The following is a 27,935-nucleotide window of genomic DNA, read 5'->3' as shown; positions in this document are numbered from 1 at the left end:
ACCCTACACGTACCCCGTAGATACGCCACTGTACTCAATGGTGTGTATATAGAAATAATGAGATGTTGTGGAGTGGGGGTGGATGATGGGGTTGGGAAGCTGATGGCGACACAAATAGTTTCTCGGTTGTAAAGTGAGGGGCGCCAGCCGGCATGCAAAGCAAGGTCATATTAGGTTATTTTTAATTAATTGAGCGTAATTTTTTTTCTGCTCAGCAAATTTCCAGTTGTGGGGAAATTGAAAGGCTCAAGCCACTTTTGGAGTGTCTCCACTCTCTCTCTCTTTCGTAGGCCACTGCTTATACTATGCTCTGACACAACTCAATGACATTCGATGATATTACAATAGGTTGATCATCATCACAGCATCTTCCGGTACTCCGTATAACCTCTATTTATAGAGTATACTGTACTCTCACAAGATCATGATATCATGAATGCTGGCCAAATTGAATTGATGGGAATCCGTTCAATGCAATCCGTAACACATCTACAGTAAATATATATCGCCATATTGGTCAATTCTAGGTGTAAATGACGTCACGAAATCGATACGGGCTATCCCTGATCACGTCGATATGTTAATACCACCAACAACATCGTGATCCGAAACTAGGCGTAATTACTGTACTATTATTATAAACCGATTGTACAGAATGTTTAACCATTGGCCAAGAGTATGTGAGATCTATTCTTATTGTTCTTGCTGGAAAACAAACATCATTTTGTGTTAGGCATAAATTCAAGGATACATAGTTTTTGAAGTATTGTACAGGTAAAAACGTAAAGGTCATTTCAAGAAGGTTAGTTATTTAAAAAAACTAACAGGGCCTACCAAAAATTGATTGAATTTTCTTTCGCTATGTCAATCAGTATGTTACAGTACCGAGTATCATTAAGTTCATCGCGGGCCCTACTCAGACCTGGTGGCAGGTGCAGGGCGGCTGGCTGCCCGGGCCTATTGTATGGGGATCTAGGGGAGTGCCTCGGTGAACGAAGCTTCCGGAAGCTATGGCCTTTTAACGAATTAGAAGACTAATTAATTTTTAATCGATTATAGAGTGCTTTCACCAGGTCATGAATAATAAAGTATAGAAACATGGCTTTCATTTTATTCAAACGTAGATCTACACTGGATGAATACGTTTAATAATTCTTATTTATTTATTTATTTTTTTCCCTAGCAGCCCAGGCCCTTGTTCCGTCTGCCCTGGCCTCTTGGCGCGTCTGGTCTGATTATGTACGGTACGAGGCACGTTTTTGACGATTTAGATGGGGAGGGGGTTACATATTCTGCCTCTTAAAAAAGGCCCCACTCAGCTGAGTTGCAGCTGACGAATATACGTTTACATCCTGCAAAGGACCTAATGGTCCATACCCGACGGGAAACAGGGGCTGGACCAGTAGCCTACACCGGGGTAAACCCCTACTCGTCTCGAAGGGTGCAAGTGCATATGAGCCAATTGTGTAACTCAGGACCTATGGTCTATTATAGTCCTTATCCAAAAAAGAATTACATCGCCAGCACTATAGGCCGGTCAAACCAGCGCTGATATTAGTTAGGTTACAGCGCCCTGCCTTAACCGATCAGCCATTCGACTCGCTGGAACAAACTATGTATACCTGGTTCCCTTAAGCACAGGGCCCCGGGGATTAGCCAGTAAGAACTCGTAGCTGTTTTATGACTGACAGTAGCCCTTGTTTCAAAGTATGAATACTGTATGCGAAGCACAAAATCGCCGTGTCAGAAATGTGTTGCGAAGATACTAATTCAAGTGACTCATGATTTCCTGAATCGTAGATAAAATTATGCGGGCTGTACTTACATGAGCCATTATTTGTTATACATCATTTTTTCCTTGTTTATTGAAATATATATTTCTCTCGTTACAGACCGTCAGGAACCAGACGTTGACGGAAAAGATGGCGGCAAACTGCTTCATGAATTACATTATGGATTATAACGGTCTACAAGGGAGAGTTGAAATTGAAGAATGCGAAGTGTGCGGCGGCATAGCCAAGTTCCATTGTGTACAGTGCAATAATTTCATATGCACCAATTGTAAAATAACTCACGAAAGACGCCCAGTCAGTGATGTCCACCAATTTTGTACCATTGCAGAATTGAATACGCATAATTGGAGGCAGCGACATTTAAGGGAGATTTTGTGTGCTCGACATAGATATTCAATCTCGTCCTATTGTAAGTCATGTGAAACTCCCATGTGTGAGAAATGCGACGAAACTCACACAGGTCCGCAGCACAATATCATACCTGCCGATGTCGCATTTGAACAATATAAACAAGCAGCAGAAAAGTTAGTGGCAGATGGATTTCAATTAGAAAATTTGACTAGAGAGAAACTGGCAACAGTTGAAGAGACAAAAAAGGTATGGGTGACGTCGACTGTGAGGTGCGAAAAAGAGATTATAGCATATGTAGATCGTTTGCAAAAACAGCTGGACTGTGCCAAAGATAATCTATTAGAAAACCTGAATGAAATAAGTACGCAGAAAGAAGCACAACTCGACGAAGAAATACAGAACTTAAAATTGATCAAAGAGAACGTGAAAAGCGCACGCTTGAGAAATGAGGGTCTTATGGGGACACAGAACCCAAATGGCGCTCTCTATATGATCAACGAGGGCCTGCAACAACTACATGACGCTCTTCAGAACATACCTGCTCTTCATCCTGTAAACACGGGAAATCTTGAGTTTGATCCGGATCTCGAGTGCCTTGAGGGGTTCAAGTTAGGTAGTGTATATGAAGGGGGTTTATTGGATCCGTCGCAATGTGTAACAGATATCACATCGAAGATCGAAAAAACAGTCGGCGAGTTCATACAGTTCAGACTGACGACTAATGATTCGAATGGCAGAAAGAAGGACGTTATAACGGATTCAATATCCGTTGTGCTTCAGAACGAGTCGGGCGATCAGGTGAATGGAGACGTTTCCGAGATCTGCAAAGGCTTATTTCAGATAACCTGCCTGTGTAAGTGGGAAACTGAGTGCAACCTTAGTGTCGGTGTCTTCGGCGAGCCAATTTCAGGATCACCATTTCCAGTAGTTGGTCTCCGTCACCAGCTACTCCTGAAGAGCATTGACACTGGAAACTATTTCACGAAAAAGAAAGGCAATATAGATGATGTGTGCTTCACAACCGATGACATTCTGTTAGCTTGCAACTCGACAAATCAGATTCTCAAATTTGATTTAAAGGGCAATTACATAAACACCTTCTGTCTAGAGGAGGGGAAAGAAATCCAAGGTATCTTCTGCATCGATTTTGATCGGATAGCAGTGACAGAAAAAACGGGATGCGAAGTTCTGATTTGCAAACAAGATGGCGTTGTTGTTCATCAGTTCGGAAAAGGAGTATTGCTGAACCCGAAAGGCATTGCCGTGTCAGTTAAAAGAAATGAGGTCTTTGTCGTCGACTGCCAAGCACACTGCGTCTTCCGATTCAGTATTGAAGGTCGTCTATTGTGCAAGATTGGTGGGATTGGCAATGCCGAAGGAAAATTTAACACTCCCCACTCAATCGCAGTAATAAACGAAGGCGATGACTTTATCGTCTCTGATAGCCTTAACCATCGTCTGCAAGTTTTCAAGCATGATGGGAAATTTCTCAGGACCATTGGATATGGTCGTGGGCAAGGAAATGGTAAACTTGAGTTTCCCAGAGCGGTAGCCCTGCATGGCAAGGGTCACATAATTGTTGGAAGCAGTGACAGATTGCAGTTATTTGATCAACAGACAGGCCAGTATGTCACACGTCTTGATCATCGAAACGATGATGTAAAGTACCCGTACGGAATAGCAGTCGACAAGGGGAAAATCGCCGTGGCCAACTGGAGAGGCTTAGGATCGAAATCGGCAAACATTAAGACATTTAAAGATGCATATGAGCAATTGATCAATAACGAGTAAAGCTATTATCCCAGTATTTTTTAATAAGTATTAATACAAAGTAAAAAGTAGGCATACGCTAAATGAGTTTTTTAAGCTCTTGCCAGTTAAAAATGTCTTCGGTTATAAAATGTTGTGTGCTGCATCACCCCGCTGCGCTTTTAAACTTTCATATTTAAAAATCTGTGTTTTAATTTATGACGAGTTGGTGAAACGTTGTTCGGACATGTTCGGACTTCGGACTGACGGCCTGATTTTATAAAGTGCATGTTGCATATCACTGTAGACTAGAGGTGAAGAAACCAATTAGTTTGTGTCATAATGCTATATGAGTGTGTCTGACGTAATTTCTAACTTCTATTATTGTGTCCGTATTTATTAACCTTTGTAACATTGTTTTTTAAGTATAGTATTTCAGATGATCTCTCTTTGCAGATGATGTAGTTAAGTCCTTGATAGAAAACATGTAACATGCCAATCAGTATATGCGTCCGAAACCATTACCAAATGATTACTTTATTTCGTACATTAATAATACTTTTGCAAATAAATTAAAAGAAAAATTAAGCAATCTGATGGCTAATTAAACTGTAGGCCCATCTTTGCAAGCATGGGTGTTACGTAGGTCAGAGTTTACACCTTCAAGAAAACAATGACGAATCATATACAAAGAACTATTGTAAACAACCGAAGCATGACGTTAACAACAAGCTAATATTATTTAAGTTAGTCTACATATAGATTGATCACGTTAGTCGATCGATAGCATTGTGAAAAATGTAATAAAAATAAATAGTTTTTCTGGTCTATTTAAACAGTTTCTCAAGGTGCATTCTGAACTGCAGGTGTAGTAGAAGAATATCTAGCAAAAATTTCGTAGGTAAGGCCTGATTTTGTAGTAGAATAGCTTTTTTTTCTATACGTACCTTGTTGTCTACGTGTGAGAGCTATTTCAACTCAATGGAGCATACAATTCAATGCACTGAAAACAGTAAACTGTTGACTGAACGAAAGACAGAACGCTGAACTTGAATTGTTAACATAGTCCTTGATCTGTATAGTCATGTCACAGTAAACTAGAAGAGACTTAATTATACGTACCGTCATAGTGATATGATTGCCGTAGGTGTTTTTTTTATTTACAATTAAGTCTCGTTCAGCGAAATTTAGTTATAGTCAGCTATCTCAAACCTATAAAGATTCTTAAGTATCAGAAATACAACGAACTGCTGGAAAAACATATACATGACGCCTACAACGCGATATTCTTGGTCATACCAAGGAGGTATAATATATGTTTGTATAATATAATGTATGTATGTATTACTTACATACATATACATTTTGATATATATATATATATAAGATCAGTTGCCTGACGATCGCAATAGCGTGAAACTCCGAGTAGCAACATTCTGTTCCAGCGACCTCCAGTTCTATATATATATATATATATATATATATATATATATATATTAATTTACTTACACGTATCATATCATCATCACCATCTGTGCACTATATTGGCTGTCTCTTATACACATCTAGATGTGTATAAGAGACAGAAATATATATATATGTAAGTAACGTAAATTTTTTTTTTGCGTTTCGAACGTAATTTTGCTTTTCTCGTTTGATAGTTTATATGTGCTATGCATCTTTTTCAGCTCGAGAAATATATGTTTATTTTTAAGTGCTCATTAACAAAAGTAACAATTTTTTATTTGATCAACTCTTATGCGTACATTTTTTTTAAAACAATTGTCAATATATTGAAAAAGGTCCAAATAAAACAAAATATTTGTCATACACAAACTATCTAAGAGTTTGTTCTTTGTGTAACTTTTTAACTATTCATCATGAATTATAAGTGAAATTATTGATATATTGGGTTGGTGAGGTGACGGGGATATTGGCCTAGTGGGGTACAACGATATGGCGGTGGTGGTAAATTAATTGTGACCCTATGCAAACATTCGGGATGCTTTAACTCCTACCGTTACTTAAATCATGCTTAAATATAGCATGGAGGAATTCCTTCATGAATATAGGCAGTGTGTTGGCATCTTGATTGCTTATTTATAAATTTACACATCGGCTCGTAACGCCAACAAGGATATCGGCTACGAAATTTCGATTGATACACTTGGTTAATTTCTTTAAGCATGTAATTCTAAAATACAAGTTTTGATTGCTGTCCTCTAAATTTTATTAATTACACTTCATCATTTTGTTCATTTCCACATCAAACAGCACGTATACTCGTCGGTTACAAGATGAAACAATATACACTAGTAGGCTATAATGTTTTAATAATGACAATCACAATGAAATGGATTCGCCACACGTTCCCAGCATGGCACGTATGCTCTCAGCTAACAAACACGAGTAATAAGTCTAATGTCGAGAAGGGTACTCGTTGACTTGATGTATACAACGTACATAGGCCTACACCAAAATCTCATTCATTCTGTTTTTATTATTAAAACTCATAGGAGTAAAACATAACTGAGTTACCAGCAGATTCACAAAATGTACAAAAATACAAAATTAATAAAAGATAAAATATGAATGCAACTAGCGAGAAAACCTAAACACAGAAAAAAAGGACTGACACAGGGGGAAAAAACATAAAAGCATCAAGACAAAAAGAAAATGTAAAAACGTACATCCGATCCTGAATTATGTTATCAGTAAATATTAATTATGACGATGAAAGATAATAATAAAATAATAATAATGTAGATGTTGATGTTAATAATAACGACGACAACAGCACCAATAACAGGCCTAATAATAAGAAAAAATAGCCCAATACACTTTGTCATTCTTTTTTTTTTCTTCTCACCATGATGACCAATATCCTCAACAGCTAACAATATCGGTGATAGCATCAATATTGGTTATAGAAACTGCCATGCCAATACATTATCCGAGTACTGTAGTTAATAGTAATTAAGTTGAAGCCTTTGGGATCGTTGCATGTTCGGGACGCCGAACCTAAACCTATCTAAACCGGTATTAAGGAATTTTCGCAAGTTTACGAAAACGATAACGAATACGGTTACGTCATCTCATTTTTAGACAATCCTTCCCCTAGAGTAGCATACTGTATCTGTGACAATATAGGCGAAATCTTATTGCAAGAACCAAGGATCAAAGCAAATTGTCAATAATGTTTTAGGCAATGACGATAATGATAATGACGTAGTAACTATCGTTTCAGTAAGGTTGTGAAATCTCCCTATGGCCTATTTACCAAAATTAACGACTAGGCCTATATTTATGAGCAAACTACGGATGTATCTAGGCTACTGGTACACAATTGAAACATTATCGGCCTACATTATTTTGATTATTAAAATGAATAACGTTCTACCGGTGCTCTATAGGTGACTGAACTAGTTTTGCGGTTGTATTAGTCTACCAAAACAATAACAGGAAAAATGATGAAGTGCTCTGAAAAATAAATTACACTGAATTTGTCAATACTATCATGTTTTATGGAATAGGCCTATGTAAATCCCTATCATTATGAGTGTGATACACGACATAATTATGCCCATATTAAGAAAATAACAGACACTTGTCAATGTCATTAAACGTTTGTTATTGCAGACAAAGATCGTATCAAAGTTTCCTGTTAGTTATTGAACTATACATCCAGAGACTTCATAGAGGCCAATATGGATACAGTAGGCCTATTTTTAAAAAAAAATATTAATCTTCTACTCCAATTTACAGCCTATCGGTACATCGTGGAAAACGCGTGATGCCACGGGTACGCCTGAAGCGGCTGATTTTAGTGGTTGCCACGATACTGTTCATCTACGCGATTGGAGTTATTACAAGTGTTTTCTATGTTCACGACGACCGTGAAAGTAAGGCAGTACTACATTTGCATTTAACGAATAGTTTTAAATTTTATTTCTACATGTTTGAATTATAAAAGATAAATTTGACACATGTTAATTCTATCGAATTATCTATAATACATGAACTACTATACCGAATCATTTTCAGTTTCATAAGCATAATAATTATGTAGTGTTATGACTTTCATTGAAGCGGAAGAAAAGCCACTCCTGCAATTCAAGCGCGATCAGCCACTTCCGAAGAAGCAGGAAAATAAAGTTGACCACAAGTTCCTGGAAAACCGAGCAGAAGCAGAACACATTGACAAGCATGATGAGAGAGAAACAAACCTACATAATGCTAATGAGGTAAAGAGTTGTTATTTCCTCTATTGAATTTCCATACGAAAATGTTTAAATCTTTTTTGAAATTTAAAACAAAAAGTTAATTTCAGATAACGATTCCACTCTGGCCAAAACCACCGGAATAATTTATCACTGCGCCTGTTATTTAAATTCTGTCGGCGTTATTACGTGCCAAAAATACAGGTGTGTGACATCATCCCATATATGGGCAAACCGCACATACCGTAAATGCTCGAATAAGCGCCGTTCTTGAATAAGCGCCGCTCTCAAATAAGCGCCGCACTAAATTTGATTTTTTTTTTTTTTTTTTTTCGTTAAGTGCCGCTCTCGAATATTCTTGTGTGTAATGAAACAGTTTTAAATACAATGTATACGGTGTTAACATGAATAGGCTTTATCACACAATGAAGACAAGCATTCTTTTTTTAATAAACGTTTGTTACGATGATATTTAACCTATGATGCCTACTGAACTACGGGAATACGTGATAATAGGTAACAAGGGAACGAGCATGGAAAGCGCCACGCCAATATTTTTTTTTATAAGCGCCGCTCTTGAATAAACGCCGCATCGAAGCCTCAAAAATGTGTATAAGCGCCGCGGCGCTTATTCGAGCATTAACGGTATATGTCACACATAAAACAAGATGCAGTAGTGAGGAAATAGAATACATTGTTATACTGACATTGTTCGCCACTGAGTGATAGGCATGTTGTAAACTAATACTAATACAAGATATTATGAACAGTGGTGGCGCCAGCGGGGAGGCGAGGAGGCAGGGGATCACCCACGGCGAGGTCGTAGGACCAAACGTCATAATTTGCCTATCTAAATAACATAACTTTGATTGCCAATCCCTATGTCATCTAAAAGCACAATTTGGGGCAGTCATACTAAGTTATAAAAACCCTCCCTGGACCCTACCAGGGATTTTTATTCCGGGACCCTGACCAAGGCTTCAGTCTGCCCTTGGTTCGGACTCTCTCATGTCGTACCCCCTGTCGCCAAATTTCTGTGCCACCGCTGGCGTAAAAGCACTAGAAACTCTAAAAGGCGTGAACATCATTGATATAACCATCACACATTTTATTACTGTATGTCTGTATGGAATAGCCCTATCATTCCTTCTTGTAATTCATTAATGCAGTGCTATCTGCTGTTTAGGTTTCATAGGGTTCAGTGTCGAATCCAGGAAATAGAGGGGGCCCTCCGAGTGTCTTTCACAGAGTAAGGGTCCACCCACCTCACTTCATGGTTCGGAAAATTTATGATTATGGGATGGCACCTCTAGATGGCCGGAGGCACTTTCAAACTTAAATCTGATTATACTTTTATTTTCTCCATTTCTTTTTATTTGAAAAATGTTTCGCTTTTCAATGGTATACTGATTAATGTTGCTCTAAATCCGTTTTTAGCTCATTTTATCCATACAAACTTTATCGAACCGGTAAATATGCCTGCCGGGCAATATTGCATTTTTGAGTGGAAGTATCGACTCCACATGCTCATTTCATGTTTGTATATAATTATTAATTACAGGTAAAGGATGAGGGGCATTGGATGGAGTCAATGGACAAGAAAATGAGATACAGAAAAAAACGACTTACGAATGTTTGCGCCAATTATTATAATCGCCATCTTATCAGGATTAACAAACTCGCAGAGTCTCCGAGACGGCTGAGGGCGCTCGTTGTGAATGACCAACGCCGATTTTTGTACAGTATCGCGTACAAAGTTGGATCCACGAACTGGGAGCGCGTGATCGTGGAATTGGCAGGCTATAAAAACGTACCGAATCAAAAACTGTACAGCCACAAAGCTTTAAAATGGATGCCAAAGTTTACAACTAAAGAGATTGTTGAACGTCTAGATAACTACACTAAGTTCCTATTCGTTCGAAATCCTTTCTCACGAATCCTTTCTGCATACAAGGATAAATTTGTGGACCACCATTTTGAATCCTTTAACAAAATCGGCAGGACGATAATTAAAAATTATCGAAAAAGTAAATTTAATGAGACGGAAATCGACGGAACAGACGTTAGTTTCCAGGAGTTTGTTGATTATTTGTTGGACGGGCATCATAAATCAAACGTGCACTGGACGCCCATACATTCGCAGAACTACCCATGCGAAATAGACTTTAATTACATAGGTAAATTGGAAGACTCCAACGATGACATTAAGTATGTATTAAAAAAATTAGGTATATGGGGACATGCTTATTATCGCCAGGGAAACATTGATCCTGCTCATGAAAAGCAACGCTTGGCAACTTACTATTCAAGTTTGGATCAGCAATCATTTGACGAACTTTATAGACTCTATGAACCTGATTTTCTAATATTTGGATATCGTGTGTCAGATATAATACGATCAAATAAAAATTAGATTAGACGACGAACCAACATTGAAATAATAAAAGGATCGATGTGTCAGCGTGTTTTCCATAAAATCGCTACAATCCTTTGCCGACAGCTGTTAGGCACACTCTGTGAGATTTTGTGTACACGCTTTTCCGATCTGTTAAGTTCAACCCCTCGCTGTGCATTTTGCAATATGTCCTTAAGCAAGGCACTTTAGTTACGGTTGCCACTCTCCACCTAGGAGTACAACTGAGTACCTGGTAGGTTCAAATACAAAACGCATTGATTACAGCTGCAACATTATGGAATTTTCCCCAATCAGGGAGCTGAGTATGTATTCCATATGTGCTTGGGTAATAATGTTAAGCGCACAGGTCTCAAAATATTATTGTTATTAGAATCCTTCCTAAATAATATTGGTTACAGTGCAGCACATTGCGATGGAAATGCTGTAGCAACTTTATGGAAAGAGTTTTTGCAAAAAAATAAACCTACATACAATCTTTCTTGTGTGTGTGTCAAACAAGTTTACTTTTCTCAATTTTGTGGTGATAAATATCTGTCAAAGCTATGAAGATTTGTGACAGTTATCTGTGATTGGCCATATATGAGTGTGATATGACTTCACCATATCCATTATGTGACAAATGTGGTGGGGGGAGCTTTTGCTATCCCCTAGATCCGCCAATGAGCCTCAGCATTGGGAGTCCAAACACTTACTGTTCCATCCCACATTTCCCAAGTATACACACATACAAGACAAACAGAAGGACTGGAGAACAATTTGTTATAAAACTATTTATTTGTATTGCGTGTATTCATGAACGAATACTACAATTTTAGAGGTATTTATCATCTATATAATTAGAGTATACCGTAAAACCTCCAACTGAAGCCCTGCGCTTTTTTTTGTTTTTGTTTTTGCGAACTTTGGATTCGCTTCATTTCGGGGCTACTTTTGCAAAGTAAAGAGGGTGGCTTCTTTTCAAAATGAATGGTGTAAATTCTGGGAATTACTACCATAAAACAATAAATAGGGCAACTGTAATATCAGTCTGTATCATGGAGTGTATAAAAAAATGTAAACTAAATTAATGTATAAACGAAGCGTGTTATTACTGTAATTTATTTTGCAGCTTTGAAATTCATGTACAGTGTATGTACTTACTATCTCGAAAAAGATTTTCGATGGGCTTCTTTTCGAAGCTACTTTTGCAATCTAAGATTAAGCTCATTTGTCTTCTATTCGAGGTTTTACGGTAATTTATGTATTTTTCAACAATTGCAACAGGCTCAACACCAATTAAATAAAAGTTAAAGAGTGATATTTACTGATATATATTTTGAATGCTACACTACTGATTTTTAAAATTTGTCATTGTACAATAATTTATTAAATTTAATCAGGATCCTTTTGATGAAATTTTAAATGTTAAAATGTTAAAACATTTTTGTCGAAGTTGTGAATATATTTTAAGGGGTTTACTAATTGAAAAAATAACCATAAGTTCTTACAATGGGTTGTACACAATGCTTAAGCCAGCTATGAAGACATATTTCCAACTGTTATTCTTTTTCAACTAGAGACAACTCCCTAAACCTGATATATACAGTTACTGAGTTTATTCTTGAAAATGATCAAATAGATTGAAACGTTGAATCTCAAAATGTCTCTGTCTCTTTTCGGAGTTACTGTCTTTTTGTTTTATTTAAGATTAATTAGTGGATCCTCTGGAGTTTATTTTTATTCTGTAAGAAGTGGCAGATCCAGGATTTATAAATATAGAATATAGGGGCTCAGGGAGGTACATTTAGTGGTGGAGTGTCCAGACCACCATGATAGCCCCACCAAGGTTGGGGCTGTTAACATTTATGGCTATGGTGGTCAGAAAGGGCACTCTCAGACTTAGTTTTGAATGTAAATTCATTTCCTCCCCCCTCCCCCATCACTTCAATTTATTTGGGGGGGGGGGGAGAGCCTGGGTCAACTGGGAGAAACCGGGGCTGGCTGCAAGAGTCCTCCTTTAATCCGCCACTGGTTATCATAGGCTATGTTCAGACACAATGACTTAGCGTAATGTTAATCAAGTGATGTGAACTTGTGCGCGATGCAGCAAACACCAGTATTATCGCGTAATCCCTGGCGTACGGTAATCCAGCAACAGACCCAGATTAGCGTACGCCGCATCAGTGATTTTGAACTCGCCCAGGATTTGACCAATCAAAAAAAGCCTAGACAGGAAAAACAGGAAATAAAATGGGCAAATTATATTACGAATATTTCGCGCGAATACTTACGCTAGCATTCGTTAATCACCCAGTCTGGACATCTTGCTAGTTACCCCATGGATTAACGTACTCCCGGCGTTAGATACGCCTGGCATATCTCCTAGCTCTGAACTTACCCACATTAAAATAAACAATTGTTTTTAAATGTTTCTGTACAATAATGATGATACATCATTTTCCATACATCTATGTCTCTTGGAAAAAGGCATGGCACATATTCCTGTATTATCATTACTGACCCAGTTCCAAAGACTTCCTCATAGCCTTCCTGATACTCCATGTAATGTTCATGATTAGGTTTGTGAGACCTACATTTAGCACCATCAACATCCCACGACCTTGAGCAGTTCCTCTAAGAAACATTTCCACATCCGGACATATTATAATATAATTTTTATTTCCTCAAAATATATCCTTGTCATCATGGTCCATTTCGGGTTGCCACGTATTGTGAGACCATGCTCTTGGTTGACGCTTGGGCATCTTATCTGCTTCTCCATCTTTTGGAACAAATCTTTGCTTGCGGACTAAATCGTGTCGACCTTTTTCTTTCATTTTTAACTCCCATTCTTCCATCTCTTTGAGATACCTTTGTAAATCAAGCTTTGCTTCTTCTTTGTACACCTGGAAAAAAAAGTATTTATATAATATATATATGTAATACAAAATATTAATATATATTTTCCCAGATTTATATTTTGACTAGAAAAACCATGCAAAGAATATAGAATTGGTATTAGTTATTGGCAAGGAAAATACTTCTTGTTTAATTTATTAATTGAAAGCCAATGAGTTACTGTACTTCAATACAAAATATCAGCTAAACACAGAGAGTAATACTTAAGTTCTACTCACTATTTTTTCATCATCATCCATCATATTCCAGTCAAGGCTGAGTTCTGATAAAGGTGCCTTTATAATTGAAGTAAAAACATTAATATTTAAAAAAAAATGCAGAACAAACTGACAATACTGCCCTCTATTGTCTACACACTATCTTGTCATATTTACCCACTCAGTGTGATGCACAGACCTACTTCAAAAAGGAAACTACTTTTCCAATGTAGAAATATACAAAGTACCAATTCAAAAATTATCTAAGGGCCAGAATGAGTAAAACAGATTAATGTAATAATATTACTGAAATATATAAATCTTCATGTTTTTCTTAACATAAATAAACCAAGCGATTTGCAAAATAAAAGGGGAGAAGAATTTTTTCACCCTAACACGCCCGTTCATACGACTGTAATACGACAAATCTAACCCTGCTTCCTGTTATCACCAGACGACAGGATGCCGTCTGCAGATTTTCAGTGGTAGTCTAAGGGATCGTTATTAAGAAGGATCCGTTGTGCATACATTGTAGCATTGCGTTCTCCATAGAACCTTTACTTGCAGTGAGTGCCTGACTTAAGAGACAGAACCGACAAGAAATGTTTGGACAAGAAACAAAGATAGCAAAAGGAATGTAGTGGGTTAGTAATAGGTGATTTAATAATTAGACTGGATGAAATAAAAGTGATTTAGAATTTAGCAGGAGGACCAAGTTGCCCGCAAGTTCTCGGAAAACGGGGTGACATCCTCCTGCTCTCCAACAAGCAAGCAAAAATCTCCCGGAAACTAATACATCTACAGTACTGCAAATTTACAATATTTAAATGTTCTTACTAATGTATTATCAATTGTCTCAACTACACAACCAATAATATCACTTTCTCCTGGAAGTCACCTAGTAATCGGTATCACAATAAACAGCAAAATATAATTAGATATTTTAAGAAAACTCATTTAACCAGATCACTTGAAAATACCTGGGACCCCTCAATTCACCTAAGTGAAAAATATAAGTAATTCTCAAAAGTTTTGGATAGCGTGCAAACCCTTATTCATATATGAAGAAAACATACATTGCTGAATTAATTAAACACAAGATGAAACCATGTCTCATGATTTTTGAAAAGCGAAAGCAGCAATTAATAAAATCTGCTTTATAGACTACAAAAAGTACAATCAAAACACATGACCAAAAATGAAACTTTGCATGCATTAACAATAGAACAGGTGCATTATCAATATGACCATAATGGGGTTGAAACTAATGAAGTGAAATACCTTTTTCATGGCTACACCGTCTGCTCTCATCTGTGCTAGCCTGGCTCGAGCATAGAAGGCAAACGGTCCCGAGAAACGCTTTGGCTTCTTTAGTTCTTTTAGTTCCTGGAAACGTTAAAATTAGAAAACAAAGGTAGAAAAAAAATGGTGTTAATAATGATGTGACTATAGGTCATTAACTATAATCAACTAACACTTTCAACAACCACACAACCAATAATATCACTTTGTGTCTTAGTTAGTTGTCAAAACACACTCGTGCAGTCTTTGCTCTAACAGAGAGAGCAAGTCACTGCTTCTTGAGCGACATTCTTTTATTTCACGAGGTGATCAATCCAAACTTCGGAACAATCTGCAAATTTTCCTTCACTCTATTAAAATTAAATCTGCCTTCAAACCTGAACTGCCTGCATGCATCTGATTGCACTGCCATCTGAAATTTCCTAGTTTTGGTTATCTCAATTCCTTGTTTTTTCTTTTATGATTTTTTGGTAGGAGGCCAGACAAATACTCGCATTACTTGAGCTCCTGTGAGTCATGAACTAGTGAGCCCTCAATGGGGCTTCAAAGTGCAGGTAAATGGAACGGTAATGCTGGTTCCTCTATTTCTGGTTAGTTTGTAGGACATTTACTGGTTCAGTTTTCCAAATTTTTCTTTTCCTTCTGTTTCTTTAAAATTGATATAAGCACTATAGAAATCTAATTTATTATCATTATTACCCTGTAAAGCAACGCCAGTTACTCCCGCCTGTCCACAACAGAGGTTGTAGGGACCAGAGTAACCCCTACTCGTCTCAAATATTTTTAAATATTGAATGAAAAATGTATAATAAATATTATATCTTTAAATAAATATTCAACAGTATCAACATAATTGGATGAGCCTCAGCAATCAACTGACCTGTCTCCCCTTCTCCAATTTCTGCCTTTTGATTTTATTTCTTTCCATTTCTAACAATATTTTGATATGATTTTCAGTTAAATTTGCTTTATAATATTCCATTTGTTGCTTAAATTCTGCACGGATTTTGGCTGACCGTTCTTGGTATCTCTGAAATAAAAAAAATTGTAAACAAATTTAATGTGAATTGAAGTAGTTTATGTAGTTATTTCAAACTATATTTTTCCCATCAACTTATGAAAACAATAGATTGCTCTGTTAGTCTATTTATGAAGCTTAGGATATTGTGTTAATTTCATCAAATTGAAGGGTTAAATGTACCTCTTATTTTTACAAATTTGGTCATTGGTTTAACAGACATCATTTTTGACATGACCAAACAACTCTCATCCAACAAACCTTATAAGGGAATTTTATATACATCATTAAATATCCCAAACTGCCAGCCTTAATTTTAAACTTAGTTATATAATTTGCACTACATAAATTCAAATCCACAATTATTATTGTTTTTGTATTATACGTTTAAATATTTTTTCCTCCATTGCTAGAGTGGTTACTCTAATTCCAAGCATATGCTATCAGACATTATTGTTCCGTCAGATTTAACAAGTTTGACCAAACTTATCTGATGAAGTACAATTCGCCCTCCAATTTGAGAACCCCCTTTCTGGTCCTGAAAATTTAGGGTCAGCTTAGTGTTAATAGATTATTAAGAGATTATTTTTTGGTTCTTTGAAAAAGTGGTCTCAAATTAGAGGAATCTCAAAAATTGCAATTTGTAAGTCAACAAAAATCAATGACTTAAGTCACAAACAGTGTTTGTTTAGTCTGACAGACACAAATTTGGTTGTGTATACAGTACATGACATTATGTTCTTGGAAAATCTGAAGGTTGAACCCAGGATCTTGAAATTTTGATGCAAGAAACACAGCCATCAGCTGACACATTGCATTCTATTTATAGAAGCTGACATCATTCATTAATGATCACCAATTTGGAACAACCTACATAAATATATAGATTACTACATTGTTTTCACACCAACTACATACCAGATATACAAACAGTCAAGGACATGTACTATATAAAACTATATTAAGAATAGAAACAGGTCAATGCCGCTCAAGGTGTGAAACCTATTTCTAATCAGAGATTTGAGAAAAAATAAACACGGATCTTTGGCATTTGAAGGTTATTATAAGGTGCTTTGGCATCACCTTCTCGCACGTTCCGTCAATAAGTCGCATTGTTGCAGTTGTCTGTATGGGCAGTTATCCCTATGGGCAGTTGATCCTACCTGTTTGAGAAGTTATCTCTTTGGATTTAGGAAGAGGCTATTGGTCTGCAGTTTATTATCATCCTCTCTTTTCTGAAGTGTAAATCTAGTGAAAATTATTGAGCTATTCAAATTACGCATAAGCATTAAAGATTAAATATGGTTAACTAAAACGTTTTGACTGAGGAATAAAGGGTAACGAAGCTCGGAGGAAGCCATTGGAAGCTCTAAGACTTTAGTTTTAAAGAGAACAGACTTAACAATGATTTCAGCACACAATAAATGGTTTGGGGATTTTTTATTTTTGTAATATATAGTATTGTATTATTGGCTTTTTCATGCCTAAAATGAATGGGGAGGGGTAAAGGTGGAGATACTCTGCCTGGCTACAGGTCTGCTAAAAAGACACAGTAAGAAAAACAGGCTTGCTGAAACTGTAACACACAAACCAAAATTCATCTTTATTTCACTATTATTCAACCCAACCTAAATTTTTGTTCAGTTATTTACAATTACAATTTCCAAAACCCAACCTGCACCCATTCACAGGCTGCACAATCGTTTTTTGCGCTACATCAGCCACAACCAGAATCACAATATTCCCCATAACATTCAACGCCCTGAGTCCTGTAGGAATTTTTTTGATATTGTTTTTTTATATAAATGTGTTAATGCTATGTTCGATAGTAATTAGTCTCTAATTTTAATCTTAGAGTCCCCAGTCGCCGTCTCATATACAATCCTACATTTCACATTCCTTTTAGTAGAGTTAATGTTTTTAAAAAATGGTTATGTTTGTAGATTGAGTCAAAGTTATAATTCGCTTGTTAATCCTGAGTTAAATATTTTCAGTAATGACTTTCGTATGTTTCGTAATATCATTAGTATTTCGGTTTAATGTTTGATGTATTTCTTGTATTGTTCGTTGTGGTTTGTGTTCCTGTTCACCTGTAAGTGGTGAACTTTTTGTTTGTTGGTTGGAAAAAGAAACAAATAAATAAAATAAAATTTAACGAATCTAGGCTTTGGTATGGAATGATGCATCCTTATTGAGTGACTCATTTATTAGTTGTTATCTAGTGAAAATATTTCTTCAAAGGTGCCTACGGCTGAATTACTTTGTCACTATCACACAAGACCTAACATCCATATAGTACGGACACAAACCTAATGTCCTTAAGTGCTTAAAATAATGAGGGCTTGTAACAGGTTGAGCAATAATGGTAGTAGTTTAAGAAAGCGGAATGCTAGTGTAACAAGTAAATATGTCTCCTTTGGGATTTAATAACTATGACAAGGACCGGATAAACGTGACACAGTACCGGAAGTATTATCTTAAAAATAGATAGTTGCTATAAATATACTGCTTGCAGTTACCGTATTTATTTGAATAAACACCCTGCTTTGCTTCCCCCACCCTGAATAAACAGCCCCTAGAAAGCCCCATTTGAAATAATAATAATTCTGGATTTATATAGCGCCTCACGTTGACACAACCTCGAGGCGCTTGAACATTATAAACGCCTCCCTCGAATAAACACCCACGGGCGTTTAATTTTTCCTCGAATAAACGCTTCCCTAAATGACTGTGAACAAAAATAATGGAAGCAAAATAATTTTCAACACATTTTGTTAATGTTGTACTCCAGTAGAACTACATTTTTTCTAACCTAGTTGCGATCAACAAAGTCTATGATCATACAATATACATTTTGTAATCATATGTTAAGTTCCACATTTACAGTGAAATTAAGGGGCTTTTAATTGAGTACTGTATATACGTATCCATTTTACACCCAAAAAAACAAACGCCTCCCTCAAATAAATGCCCCCTCAAAAACCTTTTTCAACAGTAAACGCCCCAGGGCATATATTTGAATTAATCCTGTAAAATGTATTTATTTATTTTTGTAAGAATGCATGGTTTACTTGGAAGCTGTATTCACTATACAGAATATCATTATTACTATATAAATTCAGTTTACAGTATTCATTAAAACTATTTGGTGCACTGATAAGTAGGACAGTGTGAAACAAGCTCCGAAGAAAGTGACACAAGCAATCGTTGGTTCTATTATTATTTTTAAAGTGTGAACTATAGATTTTACGCAGTGGCCGTAACAGCTAAAAGCTCTCTCTGGTTGAAGTGAGGGGGCCTAGTCCTTAAAAGGACCCAAAAAATTTATTAACATTTTTTCCATGCATTGACCAGACCTTTTTAAGGTAAAAAACCAAAAATTCTTCCTTAAAACGTCAATTACACAGAAGCCGTTTGGAGGTGGTTTGGCGCAGTGGAAAACGTTTGGTTTCCCAACCTCGAGGTTGGGGTTTCAATCCTTTGCTGTGCATTCCATGGTGTCCTTAAGCAAGACACTTTATTACATTGCTTCAGTCTACCTAGCTGTAAATGGGTATCAGTGAATTGGTGGGAGTTACCTGCGGTGGACCAGCGTCCCACCCAGGAGGAGCATCACACTCTCATCCACTTCACACTACTTGAAACTGGGAATAAGCCCCCAGCCCTATGAGCCCCGTGACTCAGCAAGCATTTACTTTACTTTTTACGCCAACGCGAGCAGAGCCTATCCCTAGTATAGTAGGACTCTGAAGAAATTATAGCCAGGGGCATCAGATATTTTTGTTAGAACCTCCCAAAGCAGCATGACATGAAACTTCCAATGTTCTGCGTACACTTAGCAATCTGGATGATACAGTATTATTATTTTTATAAACACAAAGAAAAACAGGAAATGTACTGTACCTTTTTTTCTGATTCTGGCAACTCTTTCCACAAAACACTCAGCATTCTGGAAATTTCTTTAAATGATTTACCTAACAAAAAAAAAAGAATGAAATTTAGATTCAATCTTATCTCATTGAATGTAAACCAACACAGTTTCCATGGAAAATTAACCATGTTTTTCTATCGCCACAAATTTAATTTGTATAGTGCAATTCTTGGTGAATTTAATTCCTCAGTTTAATATTACATTCTCTCATACATATTTTACAATTAACTCCATAAAAAGATCTTCTCAGAATTGAGTCAACTTGTAAGAACCTCAATGTATGGATTTTCAAAATGTAGTGTAGTTGTCACAGTGAGTAGTGTAGCAAACAGAGGCCACAGATATAAAATAAGGAATATACTGTAATTGTATATATAATTCTTTGGGGAAGTTGGTGGTGGGGGGGGGGGTGAATTGACAGTGTAGAGATGTGCCCCAACCTATAAATGAGTTTAGAAAATATGTGACCGGCTCTAGCAAAAACCTGAATTATTATTTTTTTGTGGAGGGGGGGGGGAGGACACAAATGTATTACAGAAAATAGTATGTTTTGTACTCTAGTGAAAATGATAAATAATAATGGATTACCCCTTAATTAAACCGATAAAAAAAAAAATTAAAAAATGAGTTTAGAAAATATGTGACCGGCTCTGGCAAAAACCCGCCGTTTGTCGCAATTTCTAATTTCCCACAAGCACGCAAAGCAATCGAGAATCAGAATTTTGAACATTTTAAGGTTTTTGGAATTTATAAAGATATATTGAAGAACATTTCCGCAAAATATCAGTCAATAAATCTAACTGAAAAGTTAGTAAAATTATTATTATGAATGATATCCAATTAATTAAATATTCATAACTTCACTAATACTAAACCAATTTCCATCAAACAAACAGTTTTAAAGAAGAATTCATGCAGAGTCTAAAAACACCAGCTGCACCACCCCCCACCCTTTTCGGACATCTCTGAATAAGTCCCTGAGTAGTACTTGAAACTGTTTTTCGCACTTTACCAGGATTGTCTGCAGTTAACTGTGATCTGACATCTGCCATATAAAGACTAAAACTGTTTCCGGGTCGTTTTATTTTCAGTGGTATAAATTTTGTCATGTGGGATGCATTTGACTTGCTGAGGTAAAAATGTGTCTTCTGGCTGAAGTTTTCATTCTTCTGTAATGTATACCTGGGAAAGTAAAAGGTGGGAAAATAAGGTGTAACTAGAATTACTCTTTCTGCCCTTCCCACTGTAAATTAACCAGGCTAGGCCTAGCTTTCCTGTCTCTTGCTCTGCCTAGCTAAACAATAGCGACAACATTTATTAACCATCCATCATTTTTCAATTAATTGAGTTGCTTATAGTTTATTAGTACAGTTTGGTAAATAATCAATACTGTAAAACCTTGAATTGAAGCCCAATGGGCTTAATCTCGAGAAGCCCATCTCAAATTAAAGCCTCCCTCTTTAGTTTGCAAAATTAGCCTCGAAAAGAAGCTCATCTCGAAAAGAAGCCCAAAATAGCATCTTTTATCCGAAATACAGTACAGTACATACACTTTACATATGAATTTAAAAAAAAAAAAACAAATTAAAAATAAGCTTGGTTTATACAGTAATTTTGGTGATTTAATGCCAGTTAATGCACTCCTTGATACAGATTGATGTTACAGTGGTCTTAATTATTGTTTTATAGTACAAATTTCCAAAATTTACAGCAAAAAAAAAACAGAAAAGAAGTCCCCTTCTTTACTTTGCAAAAGTATCCTCGAAAAGAAGCCCACCCACCCAAAGTTCGCAAAAAAAAAAAGAAGCCCAGGGCTTCAATTTGAGGATTTAAGGGAGTTTTCTATAATAATAATAATAATAATAATAGTGTAGTTTTATATAGCGCACATATCCATCTAATGTAAGATGCTCAGGGCGCTTGATATGTGGACTAGGAACTCAATCAATGACTTTCTTCGCCCCTAAGGGTCCCTTCGTGCCTGTGCTACCCGATAACCCGGTACCAGCAACTCTCGTCATCCACTACAGGGCTGTCTGTTCCAGTACACCGGGGTATCCCCCTACTTGTCTCGAAGGATGTACTGGGTTCTTTATAGCGCACACCAGCCATTGTATACACTGGGCCTACGGTTCCTTATCTTGTTCTACCACCAGAACCAAAGGCGAGCGTGCCGTTCGAACCAGCGCCGATATTATGGCTATAGCTTGCGCCACCCCTGCTAACCGCTAGACGTTAAGTCACCAGCAAGTACTAGGTGCCCAAAGGAGTAGCCTACGCAGGGCCTACGAAAACATTAGTTAGCCCTAGGTCTAGGCTCTATGCCTATTGGGCAGTTATTGCACAGCCTGGCTGGGCAAGCTTACTAGTGACGGGTAAATTGGGCTAGGACTAGGCCTGTGTATGTGCCGAGCCTAGCTTATTAAAATGTATCTAGATGCTTTAAAATACAATAACAATAGTTCAGAAGCAGAGAAATATAAATAAAATAGTAAATAACCTGGAGGATATGCTACGATGTGCCAACAGTGCGCTTGAGTGTTGTCTGAAAACACAGCAGATCAGTGACTGAACTTTCGCGACTATAGGCGCAGCCATTTTGTGATTGCCAGGCTATGTTGCAAAATTTACCTAAATTTGATACTTTTACGGTATTTATGACTAAAAAGTATATGATTTGTATTTTCAATTGCAAATTGTATGTCCTGAAATGAGTATTAATATGTATACACACCAATATGATTATACAATTCATTGTAAATAATAAATACTATAGGCCTATAACTCTTATGTCAGAATTAGTTTTAACGTTGTTATCCCTTGGTTGTCTCTCAGTACGCAAGACAATATTCTAATCAACTACGGATGATGTTCCTTTTTTTAACCTAGATCCTTTGTAGGACCAATAATTATAGTTTATTAGTATAATTATCAGCAATTTAACATTAAAACTGCTTATTAAGGTTTTGCCTACTTAAGGCGACGTAGGATCGTCTTTGAAATCTCCTTGGATTGTATAAATCCATCAAAAAGTAGTTTTACTTCACTTCCATTAATCCTATCCTACGGAATGACTCTTAGTGGAAGTCCTTAGATCCTTCCGTAGCCTGCTTTATCAGATATCTTCAGTAGTTTTCAAATATCGAAAAAAAAAAATTAAACTGTTGTTTTTTGTTGAGAATATCTCGACGTTTGGTTTGAGTTGCTTCAATCGTCTTCAGGAAATATCGATTGAAGCACAATCGAAACGTCGAGATATTCTCAGCCAATACAACAGTTTGTTTTCTATCTACATGGTGTACCGCAAGCATTAATATAATATTACTTCGCCATGCAAACCTTCAAACAATAATTATGATGATAATAAAAAGGGATGATAATAGGCCTAATAAGATTTTTTTGTAATAATAATAATAATAATATAATAATAATAATAGGCCCTAATAATAATAATAATAACTTTATTTAATAAAGCGCAAACAATATCCATTTAAAATGTTTACAGGCGCTGTACAGAATTAAAAAATATAAATATTCTAGCAAAATGTTACGGTATTGATATTTTGCTAAAAAAAAGCTAAAAATTATCTTAACTGACCAAAAACATTAACATTGAATAAAGTAGTCATAAAACCATTGTAGATTGTCATAAAATTGTACTTTTTTGGTAAAAAAAAAATCCTTTTGTCTATTTTTGGACCTATTATCCACATAGGTAATTGACTGAGACCTAATTATCGTTCATTCTGCCAATAAGAGAAGAGAACATTGTTTTTATGACATGTACAAATTCTTTATAAGCAATCGATCTCGAACTAAGTTACACAAAAAATTACAAACTGGTAAACTAGTCTACTCTTCGAAGACAACAAGTATCACCTCTATAAAAGATGTCGAAGACTTTGGTATTTATTCTCGTCGGAATGATCGCTCTTAGCATCATCCAAATGGTAAGTTCTGTACTTTACGGTCATATTTACTCATTGCAATACCTAGCCCTTCGAAAATTAATTTTTAACTAGAAAACATGTAGATATTCTTGTGTATTTCGTCTTTCTCTCTAAAATTTTATAATTTAGTAAAACTAATTTTAACTCTTTTTAGAACACGTAACTATTCGTCTTTAAATGAGGCAACCAATAGTGTGCCTTATTTAGGATGTATCTCCACTTGGGTGAGAGTGTACTACTGATCCAAATGTGTAATTCCGAATAAATAATAATAAATAAAACACCAACCATTGGTCATGGCCTCCAGGACGTCACCATTTATACATAAGTTATGTTTGATAGAAACACTACCGTAACAAAATTCAATGCCACGGTGATTGTTCAACTGCTGTATGGTACGTGTCTAAGTTACATTGTCTTTATATTTTATCATGGGACTTATTCTTACCGCTTATTAAAATGCTCTGATGATAGGCCTACAAGGAACTGTTTTTTGTGTGTGTGGCGCAATTTGCAGTTCTTCATATTTCTTTTTCTTTGGCCAATATCAAGTTTGTTACAAATTATTTCATTCACGCTCAACAGTGACGTCATTTTCATGGGATGTGGTGCTCTATAATTTAAACACACTGTTTTCTTATTTTTCCCTCAGTCAAGCTGCGAAAAAGAAGTTAGATGTAAGACTTTGTTATTTTCTAGTGTAGACATATTTATATTTTTAAAAATTCATTTTAATTTAATTATGCATGTTTCATAATTATTATGTAATCTGTAATAGGAGTGACAACGAATCTTCCCATTTCTATATTCTCAATCTGAATTTTGGACTACTACTACTACACTACTGCTACTACTACTACCACTACTACGGTACTACTACTACTACTACTACTACTACTACTACTACTGCTACTACTACTACTGCTACTGCTACTGCTACTAATACTACCGTATATTGCTACTGCTGCTGCGGCTTCTGCTGCTACTACTACCGTACTACACTAGGCCTACTACTACTACTACTACATACTACAACTACTACTAATGTTTCTTAAGTTGATAACTGGGGTTTTTTTCTGTTTTCATAAACATTATTGTAGTTAAGTGTGAAGACACAGAAGGGGTGGATTGTAGTGACATAGCTGGCCACTGCGACGAAGAAAAGTATGCTTACAAACTTTGGGATTGCTTCAAAACATGCAAATTTTGTCAAGGTGAGTCAATTAGTCTCAGATATGTAAGCGCCATTCCATAACAATTGACGTTATTATAACGTTATGCTGCTGTTACAGTTTGATGTTTAAAGCATTTATTACTTGCACAAAATACCTTGCTGACGCTGCTGCCACTTCGTGCAAACATCATTTTCTGACTTTAAGGCCTGTTTACGCTGGCGATAACGACCAACGATAAAAAGCAATTGTTCATATAGAACATAAAAGAAATAAGAGTTTTCACACTATCATCTTAAAAAAAATGTTTTCACAAATTAAATCAAATGACGTCAATCGTGAAAAATGATGAAATCGTAGTAGTAAAAACGATAAAATCGTTTTCCCATGATTATGACATAATTTGATTTGGTTTGTTTCGATCGTATAGGCCTACATGATAAATCGAATCGTGCTAGTGTGAAAACTCCTCTTATTTCTATAATTTTATACATGAACAATTCCTTTTTTTTTTTTAGCATTCATTGTGTAACAGGCCTATAATCTAAATACAGCGTTATAATTGACGTTTTGTGTTTGTTGGGATTTTGCAATAAGCCTAAAATCCTATTCGGGAAGATTGAGAATATATTACATTGTTATTATTTTTATGAATATCACCATCATAAAAAAAATGTTTAACAAGATAGGATGCACAGTAAGGTTTTGGTTTTCAATCGAGTGATCGGGGAATTGAGTCTCGGGCTAGTTACCTGTTGTGTCCCTGGGCAAAGGCACTTTTTGTATTGCTTCTCTATCCCATGAGTTAAAGTGGATACTTGGTGGGGTCACATGCTACTACCCTGATTTTTAGTTGGATTTATGTAGCGCTTTACAACGAAACGGTCTCAATGCGCTGTGGACTAGAACAGTGACTTGCTTCTCCACTAAGGGTATTGGTGTCGAGCTACAGCTACTCTCGTCTGTCCACTACAGGGGCTGAATGGACCATTACACAGGTGCCATTACAATGTAACCCCCTACTGGTCTCAAAAGATGTACTGGACTCTTTTTTAAAGTGCGCATGAGCCAAATTATTTACACTAGGTCTACGGTTTATAGTCCTTATCCGAGAAGACTTGTTGCACCACCAGATCCATAGGCGAACGTGCCGTTCGAACCAGCGCCTAAATAGCTGTATGTTGCGGTGGCCTTGCCTTAACCACCGCTCGGCCATCCAACTCGCTAGCGGCAGCAGTACCTAGATGCATGTTGACCAAATAACTCGGAATAATAACGTACTGAGGACTGATTAATAATGTAGTTCCACAATATAGATGGTGCTAACGATATCATTTTTATCTTCAAATAAAATATACCGGTAACATTTGTAATATTATATTTCCCCTTGTCTTGCAGGTTGAAGACCCATTTTTCTTTGTTCAAGATTGTGACATCTTCACTGGATCAGATTAGTTTACACTTTAATAAACACAGCCCGCTTTGAAATGTTAATGTTCATTTATTCGCTGATACTGTACTGACTACGTTATATGAGAGTTTCTTCTGTTTATAAGAGATATCATCAACTATATGTACGTCTGTAAGATGTAAAGATTAACTTTGTGATGAATATGTAGTATTACATTTTTTATTAGCAAAGCTCAGGAAATTTTAACCAGTGAATTTTAAACATCTTTAATCATCACGTGCTTCCATTTACCAATAAAAGGCTTCCATTTCGTTTGCAACACTATATTTTAAACATACCTCTTAGATCTTATTCTCTTTGTTCAGTATAGATATATCCAATGGATACCTTTTGTGTTAATTGCTTTGATCGCTCCGTGTCTGTAAACCGTAATAAAGTCACAATATAGAAGTAAAACGTTTGCCGACATTTCTTTGTTCCCAATGTGTTATGTTTGCCAAAGAGAGATTTAAGAGGAACTTCTCAAAATCGTCTTAAATTCATCGTCTACATCTAATTTGATATGTTAAAATGTTCATTACATTCAATCTCACCATGATCTCATTAAATCAATTTACTAACAACTCTACATTTTGAATGATCGTATGTTGCTACCAAGACGAAAAAGTTTGCAGGTGGCGTGCTTTACTTAACCAAAGTGAACGCATTCTAAACGACAATTATATAATAACAACAATAATGATGATGAGAATTATAATGATTATGGTAGTGATGATGATCATAATGATGATGGTGGTGATGGTGAAGAAGATGGTAACGATGATGACGATGACGAATGATGAAAATGACGACAATGAATCAAGTGGCAAATTGGAAACGCAAAAACTGTATTACCCTTTTCAATAATCTCATGCCACAACAAGCTCAATATCTGGATGTTGCAGTTCAGTTCCCTATCACGTGATAGGATCTCATGTTAGCGATCATTGCGAAGACTTTAAATGTAGATGAACGTTCAGCATCGTCATTGGTAGTTTCACTCCAGTTGCAGCTTGAGCATACTCTTCTGGACATCTGTAAAGTAAGTTTCAGTCGAGATATAAGACCATGGAGCAATTAGTTTAGACTAAACTAATTCCTCCATTATAAGACCATAAACTCTTTTTTCTCTCTCTTTCGTGGAAATTTCACACACCTTTATTTCTATCTCTTTTTGTTACATTTTGATTATTTTTCCTGTCATCAATGACATAAAATATAAAATTTAAAACTAAATTGCACTTGAAAAAGGTCAGTCCACAATAGCTGACTGTAATTTTTTGAACTCATCTTTTAAACTTTTATTAGTTTCTAAGAAATACATTAGGCCTAATATATTCTTTTTCTTTAAGGTCCAAAATGTAATTTATCGAATATGTTAATATAGGGCCTACATCAAAAGAAATGTTTTCATTCCAAAATTGTACTTACACATGCACATGTATATACTGTATATATACACGTACATACATACACACCAATACCATA

The 27,935-nt window shown here is 36.1% G+C and overlaps 3 protein-coding genes and 1 long non-coding RNA gene across 4 annotated transcripts; 3 read left to right on the top strand and 1 right to left on the bottom strand.

The window, feature by feature from the left end:
• The first annotated feature begins 1,665 nt into the window (after window positions 1-1,665).
• Window positions 1,666-5,238, top strand: LOC117114377 (tripartite motif-containing protein 3-like). Its single transcript, XM_033258035.1, has 2 exons — window positions 1,666-1,707; window positions 1,893-5,238. Exons 1-2 carry the CDS (start codon window positions 1,681-1,683, stop codon window positions 3,933-3,935), a joined length of 2,070 nt encoding a protein of 689 aa, XP_033113926.1. The 5' UTR covers window positions 1,666-1,680; the 3' UTR covers window positions 3,936-5,238.
• Window positions 4,657-11,136, top strand: LOC117114380 (carbohydrate sulfotransferase 11-like). Its single transcript, XM_033258040.1, has 4 exons — window positions 4,657-4,794; window positions 7,659-7,795; window positions 7,983-8,137; window positions 9,675-11,136. The coding sequence occupies exons 2-4, from the start codon at window positions 7,687-7,689 to the stop codon at window positions 10,524-10,526; spliced, it is 1,116 nt and encodes a 371-aa protein (XP_033113931.1). The 5' UTR covers window positions 4,657-4,794; window positions 7,659-7,686; the 3' UTR covers window positions 10,527-11,136.
• A 148-nt stretch (window positions 11,137-11,284) lies between these two features.
• Window positions 11,285-22,480, bottom strand: LOC117114381 (transcription factor A, mitochondrial-like). Its single transcript, XM_033258041.1, has 7 exons — window positions 22,376-22,480; window positions 20,888-21,057; window positions 19,848-19,918; window positions 15,807-15,956; window positions 14,906-15,010; window positions 13,646-13,702; window positions 11,285-13,414 (listed from the first exon to the last, which is right to left on the bottom strand). Exons 1-7 carry the CDS (start codon window positions 22,471-22,473, stop codon window positions 13,193-13,195), a joined length of 873 nt encoding a protein of 290 aa, XP_033113932.1. The 5' UTR covers window positions 22,474-22,480; the 3' UTR covers window positions 11,285-13,192.
• Window positions 22,481-23,689: 1,209 nt separating this feature from the next.
• LOC117114409 lies at window positions 23,690-26,864 on the top strand. The gene is made up of 4 exons (XR_004446356.1): window positions 23,690-23,825; window positions 24,478-24,502; window positions 24,926-25,039; window positions 26,396-26,864. It is a non-coding gene; the product is annotated as an uncharacterized LOC117114409 (long non-coding RNA).
• The last annotated feature ends 1,071 nt before the right edge of the window (window positions 26,865-27,935 follow it).

This window comes from Anneissia japonica, unplaced genomic scaffold (assembly GCF_011630105.1).
Source record: "Anneissia japonica isolate Jap-2015-1 unplaced genomic scaffold, ASM1163010v1 scaffold1231_len1163931_cov198, whole genome shotgun sequence".
NCBI classification, from domain to species: domain Eukaryota; kingdom Metazoa; phylum Echinodermata; class Crinoidea; order Comatulida; family Comatulidae; genus Anneissia; species Anneissia japonica.
The sequence above is the reverse complement of the archived record's forward strand: the minus strand, read 5'-3'. Positions and strand labels throughout refer to the sequence as shown.